The sequence below is a fragment of the Fistularia commersonii genome, chromosome 7 (assembly GCF_037954325.1).
Source record: "Fistularia commersonii isolate RoL2024-O1a breed Wild chromosome 7, RoL_Fcom_v1.0, whole genome shotgun sequence".
NCBI lineage: Eukaryota > Metazoa > Chordata > Actinopteri > Syngnathiformes > Fistulariidae > Fistularia > Fistularia commersonii.
In genome coordinates this window covers 484,307-502,977 of record NC_141290.1, presented here as the reverse complement: position 1 = coordinate 502,977, position 18,671 = coordinate 484,307, and the positions used below count along the sequence as shown (strand labels likewise).

At 57.4% G+C, this 18,671-nt stretch overlaps 1 protein-coding gene across 9 annotated transcripts; it reads left to right on the top strand.

The window, feature by feature from the left end:
• Nucleotides 1–4,070: 4,070 nt before the first annotated feature.
• On the top strand, nucleotides 4,071–18,603 carry phf21ab (PHD finger protein 21Ab). 9 transcript variants are annotated; one of them, XM_086149014.1, is made up of 19 exons: nucleotides 4,529–5,385; nucleotides 7,872–7,911; nucleotides 8,048–8,099; nucleotides 8,504–8,593; nucleotides 9,100–9,132; nucleotides 9,221–9,286; nucleotides 9,992–10,159; nucleotides 10,251–10,484; nucleotides 10,826–10,930; nucleotides 11,641–11,982; nucleotides 12,061–12,162; nucleotides 12,500–12,551; nucleotides 12,641–12,720; nucleotides 12,804–12,864; nucleotides 13,854–13,960; nucleotides 14,891–15,046; nucleotides 15,270–15,345; nucleotides 15,429–15,532; nucleotides 15,714–18,603. In XM_086149014.1, exons 1-19 carry the CDS (start codon nucleotides 5,373–5,375, stop codon nucleotides 16,434–16,436), a joined length of 2,604 nt encoding a protein of 867 aa, XP_086005140.1. In that variant the 5' UTR covers nucleotides 4,529–5,372; the 3' UTR covers nucleotides 16,437–18,603. The 9 variants fall into 9 exon arrangements, with proteins under 9 accessions (XP_086005145.1, XP_086005140.1, XP_086005139.1 ...); XM_086149013.1 differs by having other exon boundaries at nucleotides 14,891–15,097; XM_086149021.1 differs by having other exon boundaries at nucleotides 4,535–5,385; nucleotides 9,992–10,144; nucleotides 12,064–12,162; nucleotides 15,714–16,492.
• The last annotated feature ends 68 nt before the right edge of the window (nucleotides 18,604–18,671 follow it).

Sequence of the window (18,671 nt, the reverse complement as noted above, 5' to 3'; positions counted from 1 at the left end):
ACAGAGTGTCAACAACACGGATAGAAATACATCGAATATTGACAGCAATGATAGAAATAGATAAAAATAATAATTTATAAATAATCATCAAGATATTGGTAAGAACACAAAATAATCAGAAAACTGTTCTGATTAAAAAAAAAAACATCCAGGTAACTTTATAATGCTTGATTTCATTTCTATTTTTCAGTTAATCTCCATAAAAGTGAAACATACAGTAATAAACAACCTAAAACATTCTCCCTTGTCGGTCAGGAAATACTTTGCTGCTCCTTTAAAAAAATATAAAATAAATAAAAGTCCTTCCGACCCAAACGGACTCGGTGGCCTCGAACAGGCGGTTCCGCCAGGACGATGTCGCCTCCTTGCGGCCGCGGCCCCGCACTGCAGCTCCGGTAGGAGTCACAAAGCACACACACACGCACACACACACGCACACGTTTGGATTTTCAAAATAAAAGCCTGCGTCTTCCAGGGACACGGATAACATTCGTCTGCACGGAAGTACCAACACTGCGGAATATTTGAGAAAAGGGTAGAAGTATATCTGCGAATATTTTCCTCATAAAGGTTTTATTGCAAACACTTGAGAGAATCGAATGGACGTCACAGAGCGTTAAATCCCCCGGATTATAAACCGGTTTGTCCCTGTGTTTCTAATAATGAGGTATATTTGGTGTATCGATCAGGCCAAAGCTCAGCCGGTCCTTGGTGTATCGCTCCCTGGAACACATGCGCCACCTACTGGCCGGTCGGTGGAACTGCAGCCACAGGCCCCTGTCTGCGGTTGGGGCCGGATTATGATTCTATTCACTGTTTCGACACAGATTTGATCTGATTGGTTTGTTTCTCTCGGTATTGTTGTCCGCACAACTGCTTTTCAACTCAGGTTTTTATCCGTTTCATTTCAGGATCAAACAAGCGACGCAAAGCTGCGGTGACGGGAAGGACAGCGGACATTAAATCCATTAAATCGCAACGTGAGGGACAAAACACGTCTCGTGTTTTTAATGGGATTAAATCTGGGTCCGGGTCCGACCTGGACCGAGCTCCGACGACTTCACCGGTCTTGCTTCTGTGAATCTCTTTTTCGGTCAATTCCAGCCAAACACCCGACTAATACGAAGGTCTACAGGAGCTTTAGAAATGAGACGAGATGAAGGAGGCCGGCAGAGCTGTGTTCAGTGAGCTTCAATTTTCACGAGGAACAACAGCCCAAGTTATTTCACCAAACAACCACTTTCCAACATCACAACATCTTTGTGTCTTCCATTTCAGAGGTATTTTCTTCTGACCAGTGAGCTTCTGGACACACGGGTGTTTTCTATTTGTGTCACATCTTCCTGTCCTTTGGACATTTTCATGTCGCCTCTGACAATTATTGCGCCCCATTGTTTATTTGATAGACAAGTTTTATTGTCATTTCCCTTAGCATCTTTTCATGGTATCTTATCCTTTCATCATGATAATATAGCATTCGGGTTGGCGGCATTTCACGGTTTCGCCATGCTTTTTCTCAAGCGCCTGTTTTCCTGGGCAGCACGTTCATCCCCCAGAAGGCCAGCAGCGTTGACGGCCGGTGGGGATTTTTGCTGCAATACAGGGGCCGCTTTGAGCTCCGAGCTGATGTACTGTCACTCCGAACTAAGATACGGGTAAAAGGTTATCTGAAGAGTGTCTTTATATTTGATGAAATAGATGATCGTGCGATGGTTACCTTTACACATCAACTTCTGGGCGAATCAGGTATATTTAACAACCCCCCTCTCTTGTTTACGTGACCATATCAAGTCTGAACTCCTACTTTTACCACAGCAGTGTGTCCACAATTCATGCATGCACATTGCATAGCTTGAGAACGATGAATTGATGCTGACACGATTTAAATGATAAAGCGGTTAAATATTGATTGAATGTTGGGTAACATGTAATAAAATGTTGATCAGACAGGGGTTATATATGCACCCGGCTACATCCGTATCCACTTCTGTTTGTAGCAGCAGGCTAACGCTAGCACTATCACTAGCAGCTGATTGATTAAATGAGTCTATGAGGCTAGTATGCTCGCCATTGATTCTCTGGGTTTGTGTCATTTTTTTTGCATGCGACAGATTTCTGAGATATCAACTGGAATATGAGTGCAGTCAATACATGCAGGTGCATTTCTTTGGACGTGGAGTCCTTGTATGGCCGTGACCGGACTCCGGCGGACGGACGACAAACTGAAAAACGAGCAAAACAGTTCAGGTTGTTTGATTCTTGTCACAAAGCGGTAAAGCCTTATCGCAAGGTGGCTATTAACCCGCCGGTCTTGTTCCCGGTTCCCCGCTTAGCGCCTGGTTTCTCCTCAATACCGGTCCGTCGCCGGTCAGATGTGACGTGGTTGCAGGCGGTCTTGGAGCCGCAGATATTCCTGGGTGGACGCGAGCCAAGGTGGGGTCTTGCTACGGCCGGGTATGCCGACCCTCTGGGAAGTCGGAAGGATGCGTGACTCTGTCTCGGCGGTCCCGGTGGCCGTGGATGTTTAAGGTGGGGGTTGGTAGATATCTTCTTGAGAGGGCAGGAACGGCGATTGCGGGTCGGTGGCGTGGTTCCAAGCTGTGGACCCGGCGGGTCCCGGGGGAGCCGTGGGCTTCTGTGGACACTTCACCTTTTTAATCGAAGGAAATCTGTTTTGTCGTGTTTGAGCTCATTTAGTCACTTCATAATGACCTCAGCGCCTTTCCCACCGGAATCGACGGATTCACATTTCACCGATGATGTGATTTATTATTTAGATGAAGCTGATAGTTTAGAATGTGACGTCTGGGAAACGTTGGTTTAATTTGGAGGAATAAAAGAAAAGTTCATATTTACATCAAAGGATGCATTTGAGGTTTTCTAAATATTTTTTATTCTGTTTAATCGAACAGCAGCCTGGGGGGGGGGGGGGGGCGGCGTGATGTCATATAGGGGATGCTACCTCCCCCCCTGGACAGTGCAAGGGGGAACAATGATGCAACAAAGGGGAAGCTGACAGTGTGATGTCACTGCTCCCGGGGAATGCTGGGTAAAGTCAGAGACTTTGGAGAAGCTGAAAACAGATCAAGAACACACACACATGTATGATATGTTTTAACCATTGTTAGTCATTGGATGTCAAGATATGATACTCTGCATTATTTTTAGCCTGCTAGTTAGCATAAATAAGTATTCTATGGCCAGCTTGTTACTTTGAGAGGCTACACATCACTGGAGAAGAACCATCATTCCTGCACAGTCAGGTTTGATCCTCCGCTGATTTGTGGCGGTAACAGACCGAAATGTTAAAAAAATGATGGCAAAACAAAGTGATCCGCTCCACTTTTGTGCTTCGAGTTCCCCTTTTCACCCATCGTGTTGTTCACCGTTCATTCGAATCGCATTTCGACGCCAGTTTGGGGGCGATTCCATGCAGGGGCCGCTTGTGACGTCACTTCCGGCTCGTCTCGGATTTCTCGGAGAAATTCGACTTTTGACAATTTTGGCACGATTTGTCGCGTTTCGGGGAAAGAAACGAAGTCCTTTCCGAATATTTTTCTCATGAATCCACCGGTGAACGGCTGGACGGTCTCACCCGGGAGACACACATGAGCCGGGGAGAAGCAGAAGAATGCGGAGAGGAGGAGGAAAACGGAGAAGAAGAAGAAGAAGAAGAACAACAACAACAACACAAAGTGGTCCGCCGAGTTGCAGCGCGTGCTCGTGCGCGCTCCCTCTGGTGTATGTGTGCCCGTGCGCGCCGACTTTCTCTCCATAGAGTTTCACTGAGTTTACATCCGGGTTTTTTCCCTAGGCAATGGGAGTCGCAGCACCGCCGTTCCTTAGGCAAAGTGAAATAAATTCGCCGCACCGACACAAAAAACTAGTCCGCTCCTCGAACAGCGTTTCCGGCCGCGCGGCGCCGCCGATCGGCCCCGTTTAACGAACTTTAACGGCAGCGCGTGCGAACATCGAATTGTTTGTCGCCGGTAAACGGGCGTCGGCGCGGCGGGGAAGTAGTTTTTGTCCCCCTTCCTCCAGCTCCGCGGCGCAGGGATCTGTGCGGTGCTGCGGCCGAGCTGAATGAGATTGAAGAAGAGTTCTTCTTGTTTTGTAGCTTCAGTTTCTCTGTTTTTTAGCCCAATTTCTCCAAACTCGGACCGCGGATCCGTCCGGAGGTGAAGCCGGCGCGGGCAGCGAGCCAGCCGGACTCTCCCCCCGCTGTTAGCCCGCCGAGGATCGGCTTCTTGGAGATATATATTTAATTAATCTGGAGGAGGACCGCTGCTGAGTAAGTGCACATTGGGGCTCTTTTTTTTTTCTTCTTCCTAATTTCATAACTTTAATTTTCTCGGCTGTCAAAGTTCCCGGCGGCGGCGGCCCGGCCCGGCCCCGGGCGGCGGTGTGTGTCGCGGGGTGCAGGTGTGTGTGTGTGTGTGTGTGTGTGTGTGTGTGTGTGTGTGTGAGAGAGAGTGTGTGTGTGAGGGAGAGAGAGTGTGTGTGTGTGTGTGTGTGTGAGAGAGAGAGAGAGAGTGTGTATGTGTGAGTGAGTGTGTGTGTGTGCGTGTGTGTGTGTGTGAGTGTGTGATGGGGCTTTTTTTCCGCCGCGGTTCCGGTGTGTTTCTCTGTGTTTCTTCTTCCAGGAGTTGATATTGTGGAGGACAAGGGGGCCGATAGAACTTGGAGGCGCCGCCGCCCGCTCCTTGTCACAATCCTGGAAGATGGCGTCTTTCGGGACTCTTCCCGGCCGGAGTGGCCGTCCGTCCGCCGGCCGCCCGCCGCCGCAGCGCCGCCGCCGCCGTTAATTCCCGTCTTTGATGGAAGTTGTTCAGCGTGGCTGGACGCGCTAGCTAGCGCGGCTAGCAAGGAGCGTTAGCATTAGCCGCTAGCTAGCACTTGTTCGGCGCCTCCGCGGAGAAATGTCGGCGGAATAACCCGCGTCCGGGCGGCTTTTCTCCCAGCCAGCGGGCCGGCGGGACCCCCGGCCGGGGCTCCACCGGGCCCGGTACCGCTCGCCGTGCCGCCGCGGGTGGGGTGGCGGGCGGGAGTGGGGCGGTCATCGGACGCCTAGCCGGGCAGCCCCGGCGGATCCATCGGGAGATACCGGAGCATCCGGACGGCCATTAATAAGGAGGTTATAAAACACTCGCCTCGCCGCCGAAACTAACGCCGACAAGCGGCCCGGGAAGCCCGGCCGGCCCGCTCCGGAGCCCCGGGTCCGCGGCGGAGCCCCCCCCCCCCCGGCTCCCGCACCTCCATTTTGGCCTTCTTTCCTCCGGGCCTGCGGTGGAAGTTTACCCAGACAACTTGGTGTCCCGCCCGGGGAGCAATTAGTCCAATTAACCGGCGGCGAGTTGGACTCCACCGGACACATGTTGGCCAGAGGTCAGACACGCACACGCACACGCACGCACACACCTGGGCGGACACACCTGTGTGTGTGTGTGTGTGTGTGTGTGTGTGTGTGTGTGCGTGTGTGTGTGTGTATGTGTTACAATGTCAATTTGACTTACTTACACATGTGTTACATGGATCATAGGTGTATAATAAGTGGTGTCAATCAGGCTTTAGAAGTGTGTGTCGACACTAATTTGTGGAGATCCTGAGTGTTTTTGTCTTTCTGCATTTTTAATTCCCCCCCTCCCCAGGCCGGCCGTGAAAGTAAACAAAGTGGATTAGCTTAGCATGTCAGGCGTCCCGATGTGGGGACGGGCCTCGTCCAAACTACCTTCACCGTAAAGATCGACGCCGTTATTTCTTTTTGGACCTCAAATGTTGATGTTTGCTATGGCGCGGCGGCTAACATTTGTAGTTCTATTCACGACTCTCACGGCTCCTCCTCGCCGCTCTCGTTCATTTTCCTCTGGAAAACGTCGATCTTGAGTGTTGACGATGTCCTCCATCCAGGGGGCTGATGAAGCCGTCGGGACGCGGATCGGGTGACGTCCTCGTTCGGGGACGGCGGCTTTATTACAACGATCGGCAGGGAGAAGCTCTCTGTACTTTGAAATGTGTGTAAACCCCAGTCATGGACGCGGCGTCCGATTACCACGTGGAGCACCGCGGTCCCGAAGAGGGTGCTCGTACCCGTGGCCGGGCTGGTGGCCGGGTCGCATCTGGCTTTGTTTGGTCTTGGGAACGGAGCTCTTTGGATGGTTTAGTGCGCCCTCTCTCTTTCTTTCTTGATTTCAATTAACTTTCCCTTTGGGATTTTCAGCTTTAATTGAGTAGAAGTTGAGGAAATTTTCTTTGATGACGCTGTGCTTCCATAAGCGCTCCTCACTAATAATCTGTAACATCTCCGGGTTCTGCTGCAGCGGCGCTGTGGACCGGAAGTCTTGGCAGAATAGATGGTCAGTTGTCCACCGGAGGCCCCGGGAGGCCGACCCCATCCTGTCCTCGCTCGCCGTTTAAGACAAAAAGTTCAGATCGGGGGTCGGGAGGGACGGAGGAACGTGGGGTTCTTCTTGTCCTCTGGCAGAGGAGAACGTTGGAAGAACATTGTGACACCGGATGGAGTCAGAATTTCCCTCTGCTTGCCAGCGTCAGGTGGTGGTGATGGAGGTCAGCAGAGGGTTCCTCCCACACGGCCTTTAAAACCTCCGCTGTCTTTGCTTTAGTGACTGGGACGTTGTCCCCGTCCCCTCAGTCACAGACAGGAAGTAGTTGAAAGCGAGCAGGAAGTGGATTCTGCTCTTACTCCTTTCCTGGGGAACTTTCAAAAGCAAAGACTTTCATTTTCTCTTTGAATCAGAACAGTGGCCTCTATTTAAACCTTCACCTCCATCCCTCCTGTGAGTTAGCGTTAGCCGGCGGTCCCGTGGTTCTACCAGGGGAACAGAGGTTCTGCCCCCCGGCAGGTTCACTGAAGACTAAACTGTCTGTGAACGGTCAGATGATTGACAGGTGTTTAGCCCCGCCTCCTGACGTGGACGCGACCATCTGGACCTCCTAGAAACCTTTCAGGCCTGTTGAACCCGGATGAAGGCTGGAGTGGAGTGGAGTTCCACATCGTTCCAGCTCTGATCCATCACGATGTCTCCTCATCCTCAGCAGGTGGTGCCTGTCACCAGGCGAGGGGCGGGGCTTCATCTGGACCTGTCAATCACACGGCCGTGCAGAGACGGCGCGGTTATTGATCAGTAAACCCAAACATTAGCAAATTATTATTACAGCGTGTTTGTGTATGTTCAGACCCAAGCTGCGTTCAACGTTCTCCCCCCGAAACACACACACACACACACACACACACACACACACAATCTGGTGCCGTGCCATCGTTATGGTGACCCGAGCTGCTTCTTCCTGTGCTGGTTAAGCAGGTCCACCGGTGGAACCTCTGATCCACGCCATGTGTCCGTCAAGCTGTTGCCATGGTTACTGTGAAAGATTATTGAGTGTTGATTGTGATTGGGTTATTGATTATTGTGTGTGTGACTTAGGCAGGCAGCAGAGTGTGTGTGTGTGTGTGTGCGCCCCCCCCCAGGATTGCTCCCCATCAATATATTGATTGCATGATTGATCCTCGTTTTATTTTGAAGTTTGTGTGAGTCAGCGGTGGGACGCTGAAACCTGAGTCGAGGGTCGGAGGAGGAAACGCTGGAGGTTCAGACCTGAGCCCCGGCGGCCTTCATCCTCCTGACCTCCGCACATGGTTTCCACAAAGGAAAACAAACATGGCCGTTTTCAGAGCAATCCCCACACCTGAAAAGTTATTTTCCAAAGTAGTAAACGGCGCCGGATGAAATAACGATCCTGTGGGCAGGAAAGTTCAAAGAAGGCGGCGATGTTGTTCAGGGAGGAGCCGCTCGCTTCCTGTCGTGTCAGAATAAAAGCGTGAGGTTCTGATGGGGTGTGTTTGGTTGTTGCAGGGCAGCTCAGAGGGGTGGAGTCCAGTCCCACAGCCAGGAGGTGAGTCTCCGCCCGGACGGCGCCACCCGCCGGCCCAGAGGAGCCTTTTTGAGCACCAATCAGAAGCCTGGAGCCCGTTAGAATGAAAAATGTACAGTCGGTAACTGACTGAAGTAACGTGTGTGTTTTCTTTCAGCGGCACTTTAATGCTTCAGTTGGATGGTTTTCCTACTGGAGACAGTGTTCAGGTAACTTCCTGTTTCCTGCCCTCCTCGTCACATGACCTGATCTATCACAGACTAGCTGTGTGTATTCATTCAAACAGTTTGTGTTTTCTTCACGTGTGTGAACCTCATCGGTCACATGACCTCGTGGACCCGCCCCTGAACAAACCCATGTGACCTCAGAACAAAGTGCTGCGATGCTTTAAACCGGGAGGCCCCGCCCCCCCCGACCCCGGCGACCCCCAACGGGCGCCGAGGCAGGGCGGCTTAACGTGGTCGTCATGCCGACAGCTTTGATAGCGGCCATGTCATGTTTTGATCGTCCCGCGCCGAACGCGTTGTCCTGAAGTGTCCTCCCGGGCGCCGGCGACCTGTAGATCACTTCTTGTCCGCACTCATTGATCTCCCCCATGGTTGTGCATGTGCAGGCTGATCGATCGGCTGGCAGACTGACTGGATCCATGATGGAATTACAGACGTTACAGGAGGCTCTGAAGGTGGAGATCCAGATCCACCAGGTGGGTCCGGTTCCGTCCTCACGAGCAGGTCTCTTATGAGAAACTGGGTCCAGCCGACGGCCCCGACCTCCCCCTCGGTCCCGAATTCACCCGCAGGGACACGAGGAGCTCTTCCGCCCACTCCCGGGTCTCGATCTTGGACCTCAGACTGGGCGGAGGAGCCGTGGGGGTCTAGGCCGTCCCCCCACGGGGGCCAGACTGAACCCCTCACTTTAAGCAGTTCGAAGCGAGCAGAAAGGATGTAGTGAGAGAGGATATGAAGGTAGTTGGTGTGAGAGAGGAGGATACAGAGAATAGGGTGAGATGGAGGAGGTGGATTTGCTGTGTCGACCCCTGAAGGGAAAAGACCAAAGAAGTAAGAGCAGAATCAGTTTGCTGTAATGCCTGGTGTGGCCACTAGGGGGCAGTAAGGAGCAGGATGCTAGTTTCAATCAACTGCCACAGATTGTAGAGCTTTGACACTCACACCTGTGTGTGTGTGTGTGTGTGTGTGTGTGTGTCTGCAGAAACTGGTGGCCCAGATGAAGCAGGATCCTCAGGTATGTATAAATGTGTGTTTGTGTGTGTGTGTGTGTGTGGGGGGGGGGGGGGGGGGAGGTGCAGCGTCTGATTGGCTGCTGTTTCCAGAATGCAGATCTGAAGAAGCAGCTGCATGAACTTCAAGCCAAGATCACGGCGCTGAGTGAGAAACAGGTACATGCACACACACACACACACATGCGCGCGCACACACACACACACACACACACACATGCCCACATGATGTACCGCCAGCTGCTGTCGCCTGGTCACCAGAGGCAAACAGCACCTCCTGCTGGACACAGAACCCCGTGGAGTAGGCGCTGTTAAAACACAGCCATCTGTTGCCATGGTGACGGAGCGGCGCTTCCATCCCAGCCTCGTGACGGAGAACTTTGTTTGATCTGAACTTTTTAAAATAAAGGCTGGGATGAGAGGCGAAGCGTGCAGAGGGTGGGCCACTTCCCGTCATCTCAATTTGAAGCTCCTCTCCGACCCGCCAGGGTCGCGCTTTGAGATTATGGGATGTCGTCGAGGCGCCCGGATTTCTCGGTGGCCGATTTTGAATTTCTTGCTATTTTGAAATTTCTTTGTAAAACCGAGCGTTCCGGGTCATTTCTCTGCGATGAAGCCGAGAGAGGAGGGATCTCCGGCGCGCGGCGCCTCATTGGCTGCTGCCGGAGAGCCAGCCGTTGCTTAGCAACAAGTTGCTTTGTCTTTGGACGGTGTCTCCAGACCCCTCCTCGCCCCACGCCGCCCGATGCCATGTTTGAGCGTCCAGTAGCCGCGGAGGCTCCCGCACGCCGACCCGGTCGTTCATTATGTGCCTGTTCCCGGTCCTGCGGAGCTCCTAGTGCTCATGAAGTTGTTCCTCCCCAGAAAAAGGTGGTGGAGCAGCTGAGGAAGGAGCTGCTGGTGAAGCAGGAGCCCGAGGCCAAGCTGCAGCTGCAGGTCCAGGCACCTCCAGCAGGAGGCGACATCAAGACCGCCAACCTGCTGCAGAGCCAGCAGCTCCCAGGAGGACTGCAGCAGGTCACACACACTCAAGTAGATACCCTCTCACACACACACACATACACACTCGGAGAGTTCCTCACCACACACACATACACACCCTGACTTCCTGTCCGTCCCGCAGACGCTGACGGTGACGCCGGTTCTGACCACCAAGACTCTACCTCTGGTGCTGAAGGCGGCCGCCACGCCCGCCCTGCCCGGTTCGGTCCTCCCGCAGCGCCCGCCCACCGTCGCCGTGGTGACCACCATCGCCAAGCCCGACGCCCAGAACGCCCCCATCAACCTGCAGGTGGCGGGGAAGCTGAGCGCGCAGAGCGGCGAGGCCGTGCGGCTGCTGTCCAAGAACGCCATGGTGGTAAGAACCTCCGGAAGCTTCCCCGTGAAGGCGGCGAGCGGCGGGGCGTGAGCGGCGGCCTCCGAACCCGACGCGCCAGAACCAGAGCCGGAGATCGATGTCTAAGCGCTCGGCGATAGAGGTTTTCTCTCCGCCGCCGATGCCACTGTGTCCGGGCGATCCGACCCGGCCCTCTCGCGCACGCGATCGATTGATTATGACCAATAACCCGAAATACGCTGGGCAGCGCGGGGGGCGGCCGAGCGCCCTCTGTGGCTGCGGACGTGCGGCGGCGTGACGATAACAGTGGTGTCCGTGTGACGCAGCGCACAGACCCACGACCTGCTGTGGTTTTGTCTCAGCTGCAGGCCGCCGCCGCCGCCGCCGCCGCCACCGCCCAGCCAATCAAAGTTCCTCAGTTTGTCCCTCCTCCTAGACTGACGCCTCGACCCACCTTTCAGCCTCAGGTGCGTCACTGTAAGCCCCGCCTTCGCACCCCACCCACCCACCCACCCACCCGACCCTCCTGAGATGCGAGTGTGTGTCCCCGCCGGACGGGGGCGCGGCGGCAGACGAGCTCGCCCTCCGATCCCTGGCACTAAACCCTGTTTGCCCTGCTTCTTCTTCTCCCTCCGTCCTGCTGCTCTCACACTGACCCACCGGGTTCCTCCAGGGCTCCTCTGTCTGTGTGTGTGTGTGTGTGTGTGTGTGTGTGTGTGTGTGTGTGTGTGCGCGTGTGTGTGTGCGCGCGCGCGCTCCTGTGTTCCCACAGCTTCTTGGTACTTTGTATTCCTGGCTGCTGGCGTGTTCTAACCCTTCGAGTTCTGAAGTGTGTACATGTGCAGAGTAATAGAGTAATGTCACTGACAGCTGATCGTCACCAAAGCTCTGTATGTGTGTGTGTGTGTGTGTGTACGTGTGTGTGCGTGCGTTCCAGCCGCACAGATGACCTTTGACCCCGCCCGAGCAGTAAAAGCACAGACTCCATGACCCCTCGGTCCTATTTACGTAGCTAATTGACGGCAGCAGTAGTGCCCAGAGAACTGGCAGCGCTACTACGAGCTATATTTGCGAGTGTCCGAGCGGGAGCGGCGTAATACTGACAGCTCCAGTGGCGTTACTCCTCGCCGTCAGGTCACTCGGAGGTCGTTTCTGATTGGCCGTATGTCGTCAGCAGGTCAGGCCGAAACCGGCCACGCCCGCCAACATCCCTATCGCCCCGGCTCCGCCCCCGCCCATGATGGCGGCCCCCCAGCTGCTTCAGAGGCCCGTCATGCTGGCGACCAAGCTGTCCACCTCGCTGTCGTCGGCGGCGCCCATCCACCAGGTCCGCATCGTCAACGGCCAGCCCTGCGGCAAGACGGGCGCCGCCCCGCTCACGGGCATCGTCATCACGGCGCCGGTGTCGGCCGCTCGGCTCGCCGGCCCCGCCCAGGCGCCCGACCCCGCCCCCGTCCCCGTCCCCACCTCCATCCCGGCCCAGCCCATCCAGATCAGCAGCCTGACCTCCGACCCCAAGGTGAGTGGGCGGCGGCGGCGGCGGCGGCCTTGAGCGAGAAGGCGGATCGTCAGACCGACCTTCTCCTCTGTCCCTCAGCAGACTGTTAGAGCCGAGCAGAAGACGGCGGTCAGCCTCCCCTCTGCTTCTACTCCTCCTCTGTCTCCACCGCCCAGACCCAAGAAGGAGGACAACCCCGAGGTACGGCGAGCACCACCTGAGACGAGCAGCTTAGCATCAGCTGCTAGCCTCAGGACGCAAGCACTAGGAACTTCAGTCGTGGTCCAATGCTAGAATAGCAACGTTGTTTGCATAGGTTTCAGCGTTTGCTGCTTTGAGACGTTTTCAAGACGGCTTGGTTAGCACCCTACCTAGCATTCACTGCTAGCTTAGTATCAGGAGTAAAACATAGCTCGTAGATCATCGCTAACTTCGCTAGCCTGAGCTATCTTAGCCCACTAGCCTGTCGGCATTATTTACTTCCTGGATGTGATGATGTAACGGGTCACGTGATCACCCGGCTGTGCTTGTCTTGCAGAAACTAGCCTTCATGGTGTCTCTGGGCCTGGTGACACACGACCACTTGGAAGGTAGCGTCTTGCTTTGCCCCGCCGTCGCTGTCGGTGACCCCCCCCCCCCACCCCCACCCAGCGCCTCACCGCTTCCTGTCTGTCTGCAGAGATCCAGAGCAAACGCCAGGAGAGGAAAAGGAGGACGACGGCCAACCCGGTGTACAGCGGCGCCGTGTTCGAGCCCGAGGTGCTCCACGTCTCCGTCCGTGAGCCTCCGTGATCTCCAACGCCTGGTCTGTAGCTTGACACAGCCTCTGCCCTCCGTTCCAGAAGAAGAAGAGCGCAGTGAGTTACCTGAACAGCCCTCTGCACCAGGGGACCCGGAAGAGAGGTCGGTATCACAACAGGCCCCACCAGAACCGCGCCGCGGTCCTGCTGGTCCCGCTGGTCCCGCTGGTCCTGCTGGTCCTGCTGGTCCTGCTGGTCCTGCAACTTCTACCTCTAGAACCTTAGAACCATGTGAACCCAGCGTGTTCCTTCACTGCAAAGCGGAGGGACGTTGTCCTAAATGGTCCAAACACATTGTGTGTGTCTGATTGCAGCTCAGCACTTTGTACTTGGTGTCTTGGAGGATATTTGTAGTTTACTGATCGCTGGCTTGGTTCCTCTGAGGTTCTTTTATTTTGAGTTAACATTTGATTTGCTGTGGCCTTCAGCTAATGCTGTGCTCAGACGTAGCGTGTTGGAGAACCCCGGTTGCGTGCCAGAGTTCACCACCCTCAGGAGGCGGAGCTTTCATTCACTTTCCGCGGCGCTAGAACCGAACACGTCGCTTCTCCCGGCAAACTCCCTGTAGAACTTAACAGACGACCGATCGTAACAGAACCTCCCGAAAGATCCACCGTCAGGGAGGTTCTGAGTAGGCTTCTGAACCCGCGGCAGGGCTCGGTTTCATCGTCCGATGTGCAAAGGAACCGCCGAACGTTCTGGAGAAACTGCAGAAGGGCAAATATCTTTCTGTGAACTCTGACCTCAGAGTAATGCGACAGTGCAATACAAGTATCGCCCCCGTTAGAGGAGGACTTGGACCCGGATGGGTTCTTGCTAAGATAGGCTCCGCCCCCTGTCCTCCACCGTGGTGAGCTTTGACACGGACGGGCGCGGCGGCGGCGGGCGGTGGCGCTGCCGTCCGAGGCCGGTGGCCCGCCGGCCTCCTGCACTAACACTGTCTGTGCTTCTGACCCCCCTTCCCCGCCCCCTTCCCCCGCCACATGCTAGCCAATGAAGACTCCCTGTCCAAGGTACGTCACGCACACTATCTGTTTCTCCCCCTCCATCTTTTCTTTTTCTTTGTGTCCGTCTTTGTCTCATTCCACCCAGGTCGCCCACCCAAATACAGCGGCGTCCCGGAGCTGGGCAGCCTCACCCCGACCTCCCCCTCCAGCCCCGCACACCCCCTCCCCCTGCCCAGCCCCAGCTCTGGGGATGTAAGTAATGACGGGGGGAGACGGACATGCCGTCCACACGCACGTTCCATCACTTTGTCGTCTCCATGTCCGACCATCACCAGCCATCCGTCGAGCTTTACTTTGACTCAGCCTTACAAAGTGAACAGAGTCCTGGAGCCCCCGGCCCCTCGCTAACCCCCCCCCGGCGTCGGACCGGCCGCTCCCCGTCTCCATCAGACCGGGGCTCCTCAAAGCGGGTCCCGCCCGGGGGGGGGGGGGGAGGGGTCGGCGCCGAGAGACCGGTCAGACCCCAGCATCGCTGATCCCGCCCTCGATCCTGACCCCCGGCGGACGTCCGATCCGTCCCGAGCGTCGAAGCTCAGAATCGAGCCGACCCCCCCCGTCCGTCCGTCCCCCCCCCCCGACCCCCCCGACCCCCCGTCAGCAGGGCAGCTCAGTAGTCAGGCTAGGAATCATCCCTTCACCCCGATGATTTACTGACACATCCCTTTTCTTCACAGCATCCTTAACACCTCAACCGCCGGCGGGTAAAATGTACCCGCAGCCGTCATTGGACGCCACCCGTTGACGTTTCGGCCGAGCCGGTCGCCCCCCCGCCGTTGTTAGAAACTGTCAGCAAAAACCGTCCACGATATGCCTGAAAGGGTAAAACGAACCCTCGCGGAGAATGCGGTCAGTTTGGACTGTGACTGACAGGGGAGGCGACCAATCGGGACGGTCCGAGCGACGAGACCGTCACGCCCTTTCGGCGGGTACATTTTACCGAGCCGGCGGTCCCCCAAAGAGCGACCCACGTCGCCCAAACGACCGCGTCGGCCGGGCGCGACGAGCGATGCTGCGGCTGATTGGCCGTCTCTTAGGCCGAGGGCGCGGCCGAGTGACGCCTGCAGCCGCGTCTCCACAGATGGTTGGTGGGGGGGGAAACTGACGGGTGCGATTCTCTCGCAGGGAGACATCCACGAGGATTTCTGCACTGTGTGCAGGCGCAGTGGCCAGTTGCTCATGTGCGACACGTGTTCTCGTGTCTATCACCTGGACTGCCTGGACCCGCCCCTGAGGTCCATTCCTAAAGGCATGTGGATCTGTCCAAAATGTCAAGACCAGGTAACGGCAGCAGCGCCGCGGCCCCGCCGCTGTAGGACTGTTCAGCCCTTTGTAAGCAAACACACACCGTGCACTTCTTTTCTCTCCATCCGCCGTGTCAGTAAAGATCCGCATCTCACGTCCATCCACGCCATGCCCCGCCCCCCCCGTCCCGCCCCCGCTTGTGCCCCGCCCCCTCGCCCCCGAGCTCCGCCCCCGTGACCGCTCCGACTCTCTCTTGCAGATCCTGAAGAAAGAAGAAGCCATTCCCTGGCCCGGAACCCTGGCCATCGTCCACTCCTACATCGCCTACAAGGAAGGTGAGCTGTCGCGGCGGCGGCCGGCGAGGGCGCTGGCGTCCGCACGCCGTCTCACCGCCGCCGTCCCTCCGCTTGTCTCGCAGCTAAAGAGGAGGAGAAGCAGAAGCTGATGAAGTGGAGCGCCGAGCTGAAGCTGGAGAGGGAGCAGCTGGAGCAGAGAGTCAAGCAGCTCAGCAACTCCATCACTGTGAGAACCTTCTTTCTCTCGGGCGTTGAGGAACCTCGATGTCCTCCTCCTTTTGACAAACCCCCGCTCCGCTCGGCTCCCGCCGTCACACTCGCAAATGTCCGTCGCGACGTGACCTCCGGCCGAAGCCGTGAGAAATGAGCGGCGATCCGGATGTTCAGACCGTGTTCTCTTCTGCCAGAAATGCATGGAGACCAAAAACACCATCCTGGCCCGGCAGAAGGAGATGCAGCTGTCCTTGGACAAGGTCAAGCACCTGATCCGCCTCATCCAGACCTTCAACTTCAACCAGGCCCTGATAGAGACCGGCGGCAAAGACGTCCGGGTGCAGGACGCCGCCGCCGCCGCCGTCTGCTCCGACATCGCATCCAAAGTCAACCCCGCGAAGGCCGGGAGCTCGGCGGTCAGCGGCGGCGCCGGCGAAGCGGACGAGCGCAGCACGGAGGGGCCCGAGCGCTCAGCGGCGCCCGACAGCGAGGGCCCGGCGGCCCGGCAGCGCGTCGGCGCCGCGCTGACAGATAGCGGTGGCGCCGCAGGGGCCGGGGCGGAGACGGGAGGAGCGTGCGGCGCGGCGGCCGAGGCCACGGGCAAAGCAGAGACTGAGGCGGCTCCGGCGGCCGACGTTCCCTCCTCCTCCTCCTCCTCCCCCTCCGGGGCGCCGGCCCTCGCCGCCACCACCAACGGTACGACGGAGCCCGCCGCTCCCGAGCGCAGTCCGGGGGGGGGCCGCCCCGCCGGCGCCGACTCGGAGAACGGCGTCGCCCCCGCGGAGTCGGCGGCGGAGAAGAAGCAGGAGGAGGCCGGCGGCGGCGACGGCAACAACACCAACAACAGCAAAACCTCAGAACCCTCCCAGCATCCTTTGCCAGCTCTGGTCAGCAGCAGTTTGGACGGTAACAAGTAACGCTCCGGCGCCGCCGCCGCCGTAGGAAGTCCGACATATATATCGAAAAAAAAAAACGACTCTGCTTGCGCCCTCGGGCGCCCTAAAGTTGCCAATCTGTATAAATGTTGTTTGTTTGCATTGTATTGTCAGACCGTGTCAATGGTAGATATACAGCCCAAGTCACATGACTCTGGGAGGTCGCGGGCCGCCGGCCCCGCCCACCAGTTTCATCATGCCAATTAGCGATAGACGTCAGCGGCGGAACGCTCAAAGGGAGATTTAACTCATCATCACACCAGTGTGTGCCTGTCCTAGCGGCCCCTGTGTCCTCCGACGGCGTGGATTCACGGCGGGTTCACGCGACGCGGCCCGAGCGCAGCCCGACGGCGGGCGGGGCCGGCCCGCCGCCGGGGCCCGCCGCCGGAAGAAGCGCTGTTGTGATCGGAGTCTACGGACCGACGGAGGAGCGGCTCCTCCCCTCGTCCCGAAGGCCCCTCCGCAGACAGGAAGCCATAGCCTTTCCCCACGCCCCCGCCGACGCCGCTCGGCGAGAACCCGGTTCCCCCTGCCGGCGGCGGAGGGCGGGAGGCCGTCCCACGCGGGTCCGGCATCTTCTCCGGAAACCCGGGTCGGGAGCGGGCCGTCGAGGGGCGTGGAGGAGGACTCCTCTGACTGCTGCACCAAAAAACCTGTTTCTGCGGGGGTTCGGTACCTCGCGGAACAGGGTCGGCGCCGGGGAGGGGGGGCCGGCTTGAGACCGGAACCCAGGAGGCCTCAACATGCTTCAAATGAAGGAGACAAAATCCAAGCGGTTCTGGAGACGGAGAACGCCGACGGCACGTCCGGCTGCCGCGTTCGGCCCTGACCTGCGGGTGTGACATCGTCGGCCGGACCGTACCGACGTTCCCGAGGACGGAACCGGAACCTTCCTCGGCTCCCGGACACGCCCGCGACCAAAATCTGCAACATTCCCCTTCGACGGCGCCCCCCCCCCCCTCCCCCCCGATCCCGACCGAAACCCAGACGTACCTCTGTTTGTACACCAGCAACGCCTCCCTTCCGACCTGACAATCTGCAGAACTCGTCCCGTTCCACCTCCGCCCGAGAACATATCACGCTCCCGTCGAGGTCCGACGCCGCGGGGCCGGTGGTCTCGGAAGACCGAGGAGTCCGAGGTCCCGGCCCCCGTCTTGAGCTTCGGCTGACAGTATTAGACGCCTGCAGTCGCCGGCTCCCAGGAACCGGAGAACCCGCGGTGGACTTCTGTCGACCGCTTCGTTTGAAGCATCTTGACGCCTGTCCTGTCGAACCGCCGGCGTGCGCCGAGAACCCGCGGCGGGTTTTCGGAGAGCCGGGACGCCGGACGTGTCTCCGAGGCCCGGGGGAAGCTCAGAGCGCCTGCAGAACTCCAACTCCGATGCGGCGCCGGCAAACCCGGAACCCTACATCTGGGGAGGTCCCGCCGGAGCTTAGCGATGCACGGCCCCCGGACCCTTCGGTGCCAGCCGGTCCGTTCTGCTCGGAGTCGGTCCGGGTCCGGGTCCGTCCGGGACCGGCGGCTTCCCCTCGACGACGGATTTGAGCTCGGCGCTTCGGAGTCGCGGGCTCCCGGCCGCCTGGACAAGCAGCGAGCCTCGGTTCCGCGGGCGACCGATGACTGTAACATCCGGCGTCCGTCCCCGTGACCCCGCCCCCGCCGCGCCGTCTGGCCCCGCCCCTCCCCGAGCCCGGGCAGGCAGGACGAGGCGAAACAGGCGCAGTAGCCTCCCAGATGTTCCCAGTGGTTGTTGGTCAAAGTGTAGTGGTTGAGTTTTTTCATTCGTGAGTCAAGTGTGTCAACTGTGAGCACTAAATGTGAAAAATTGCAATATTGCAATGTCAACACACAACAACTTTTATCTGGGCTGTGTTTCTTTTTTATAGGAAAAGATATTCAGGTCTTCCTAGTCTTCAGAATAAGTGCTTTCTGTTCCTGAAACCTGCTGGACCGGCATCTTCGGCGCCACCGAGTGGCGGCTTTTGCATCGTGTCCGTTTTACGTTGAGACCCGAACTGCCAAAACGACGCCGTTCCGAAATTCAGCAGGGACGAGTCCGACATCCGATCAAATCCTGGGCCGCGGCCGTCTCAGCACCGGGGATGTGTCGTGGTCCCCCCGTACCCCGACCCCACCCCATGACCCCCCCGCCCCCCATCCGTCCTCCACGCCCGTCTGGAGAGGAGCGAGCAGGAGTCCAGAGGTTAAAGCACAAG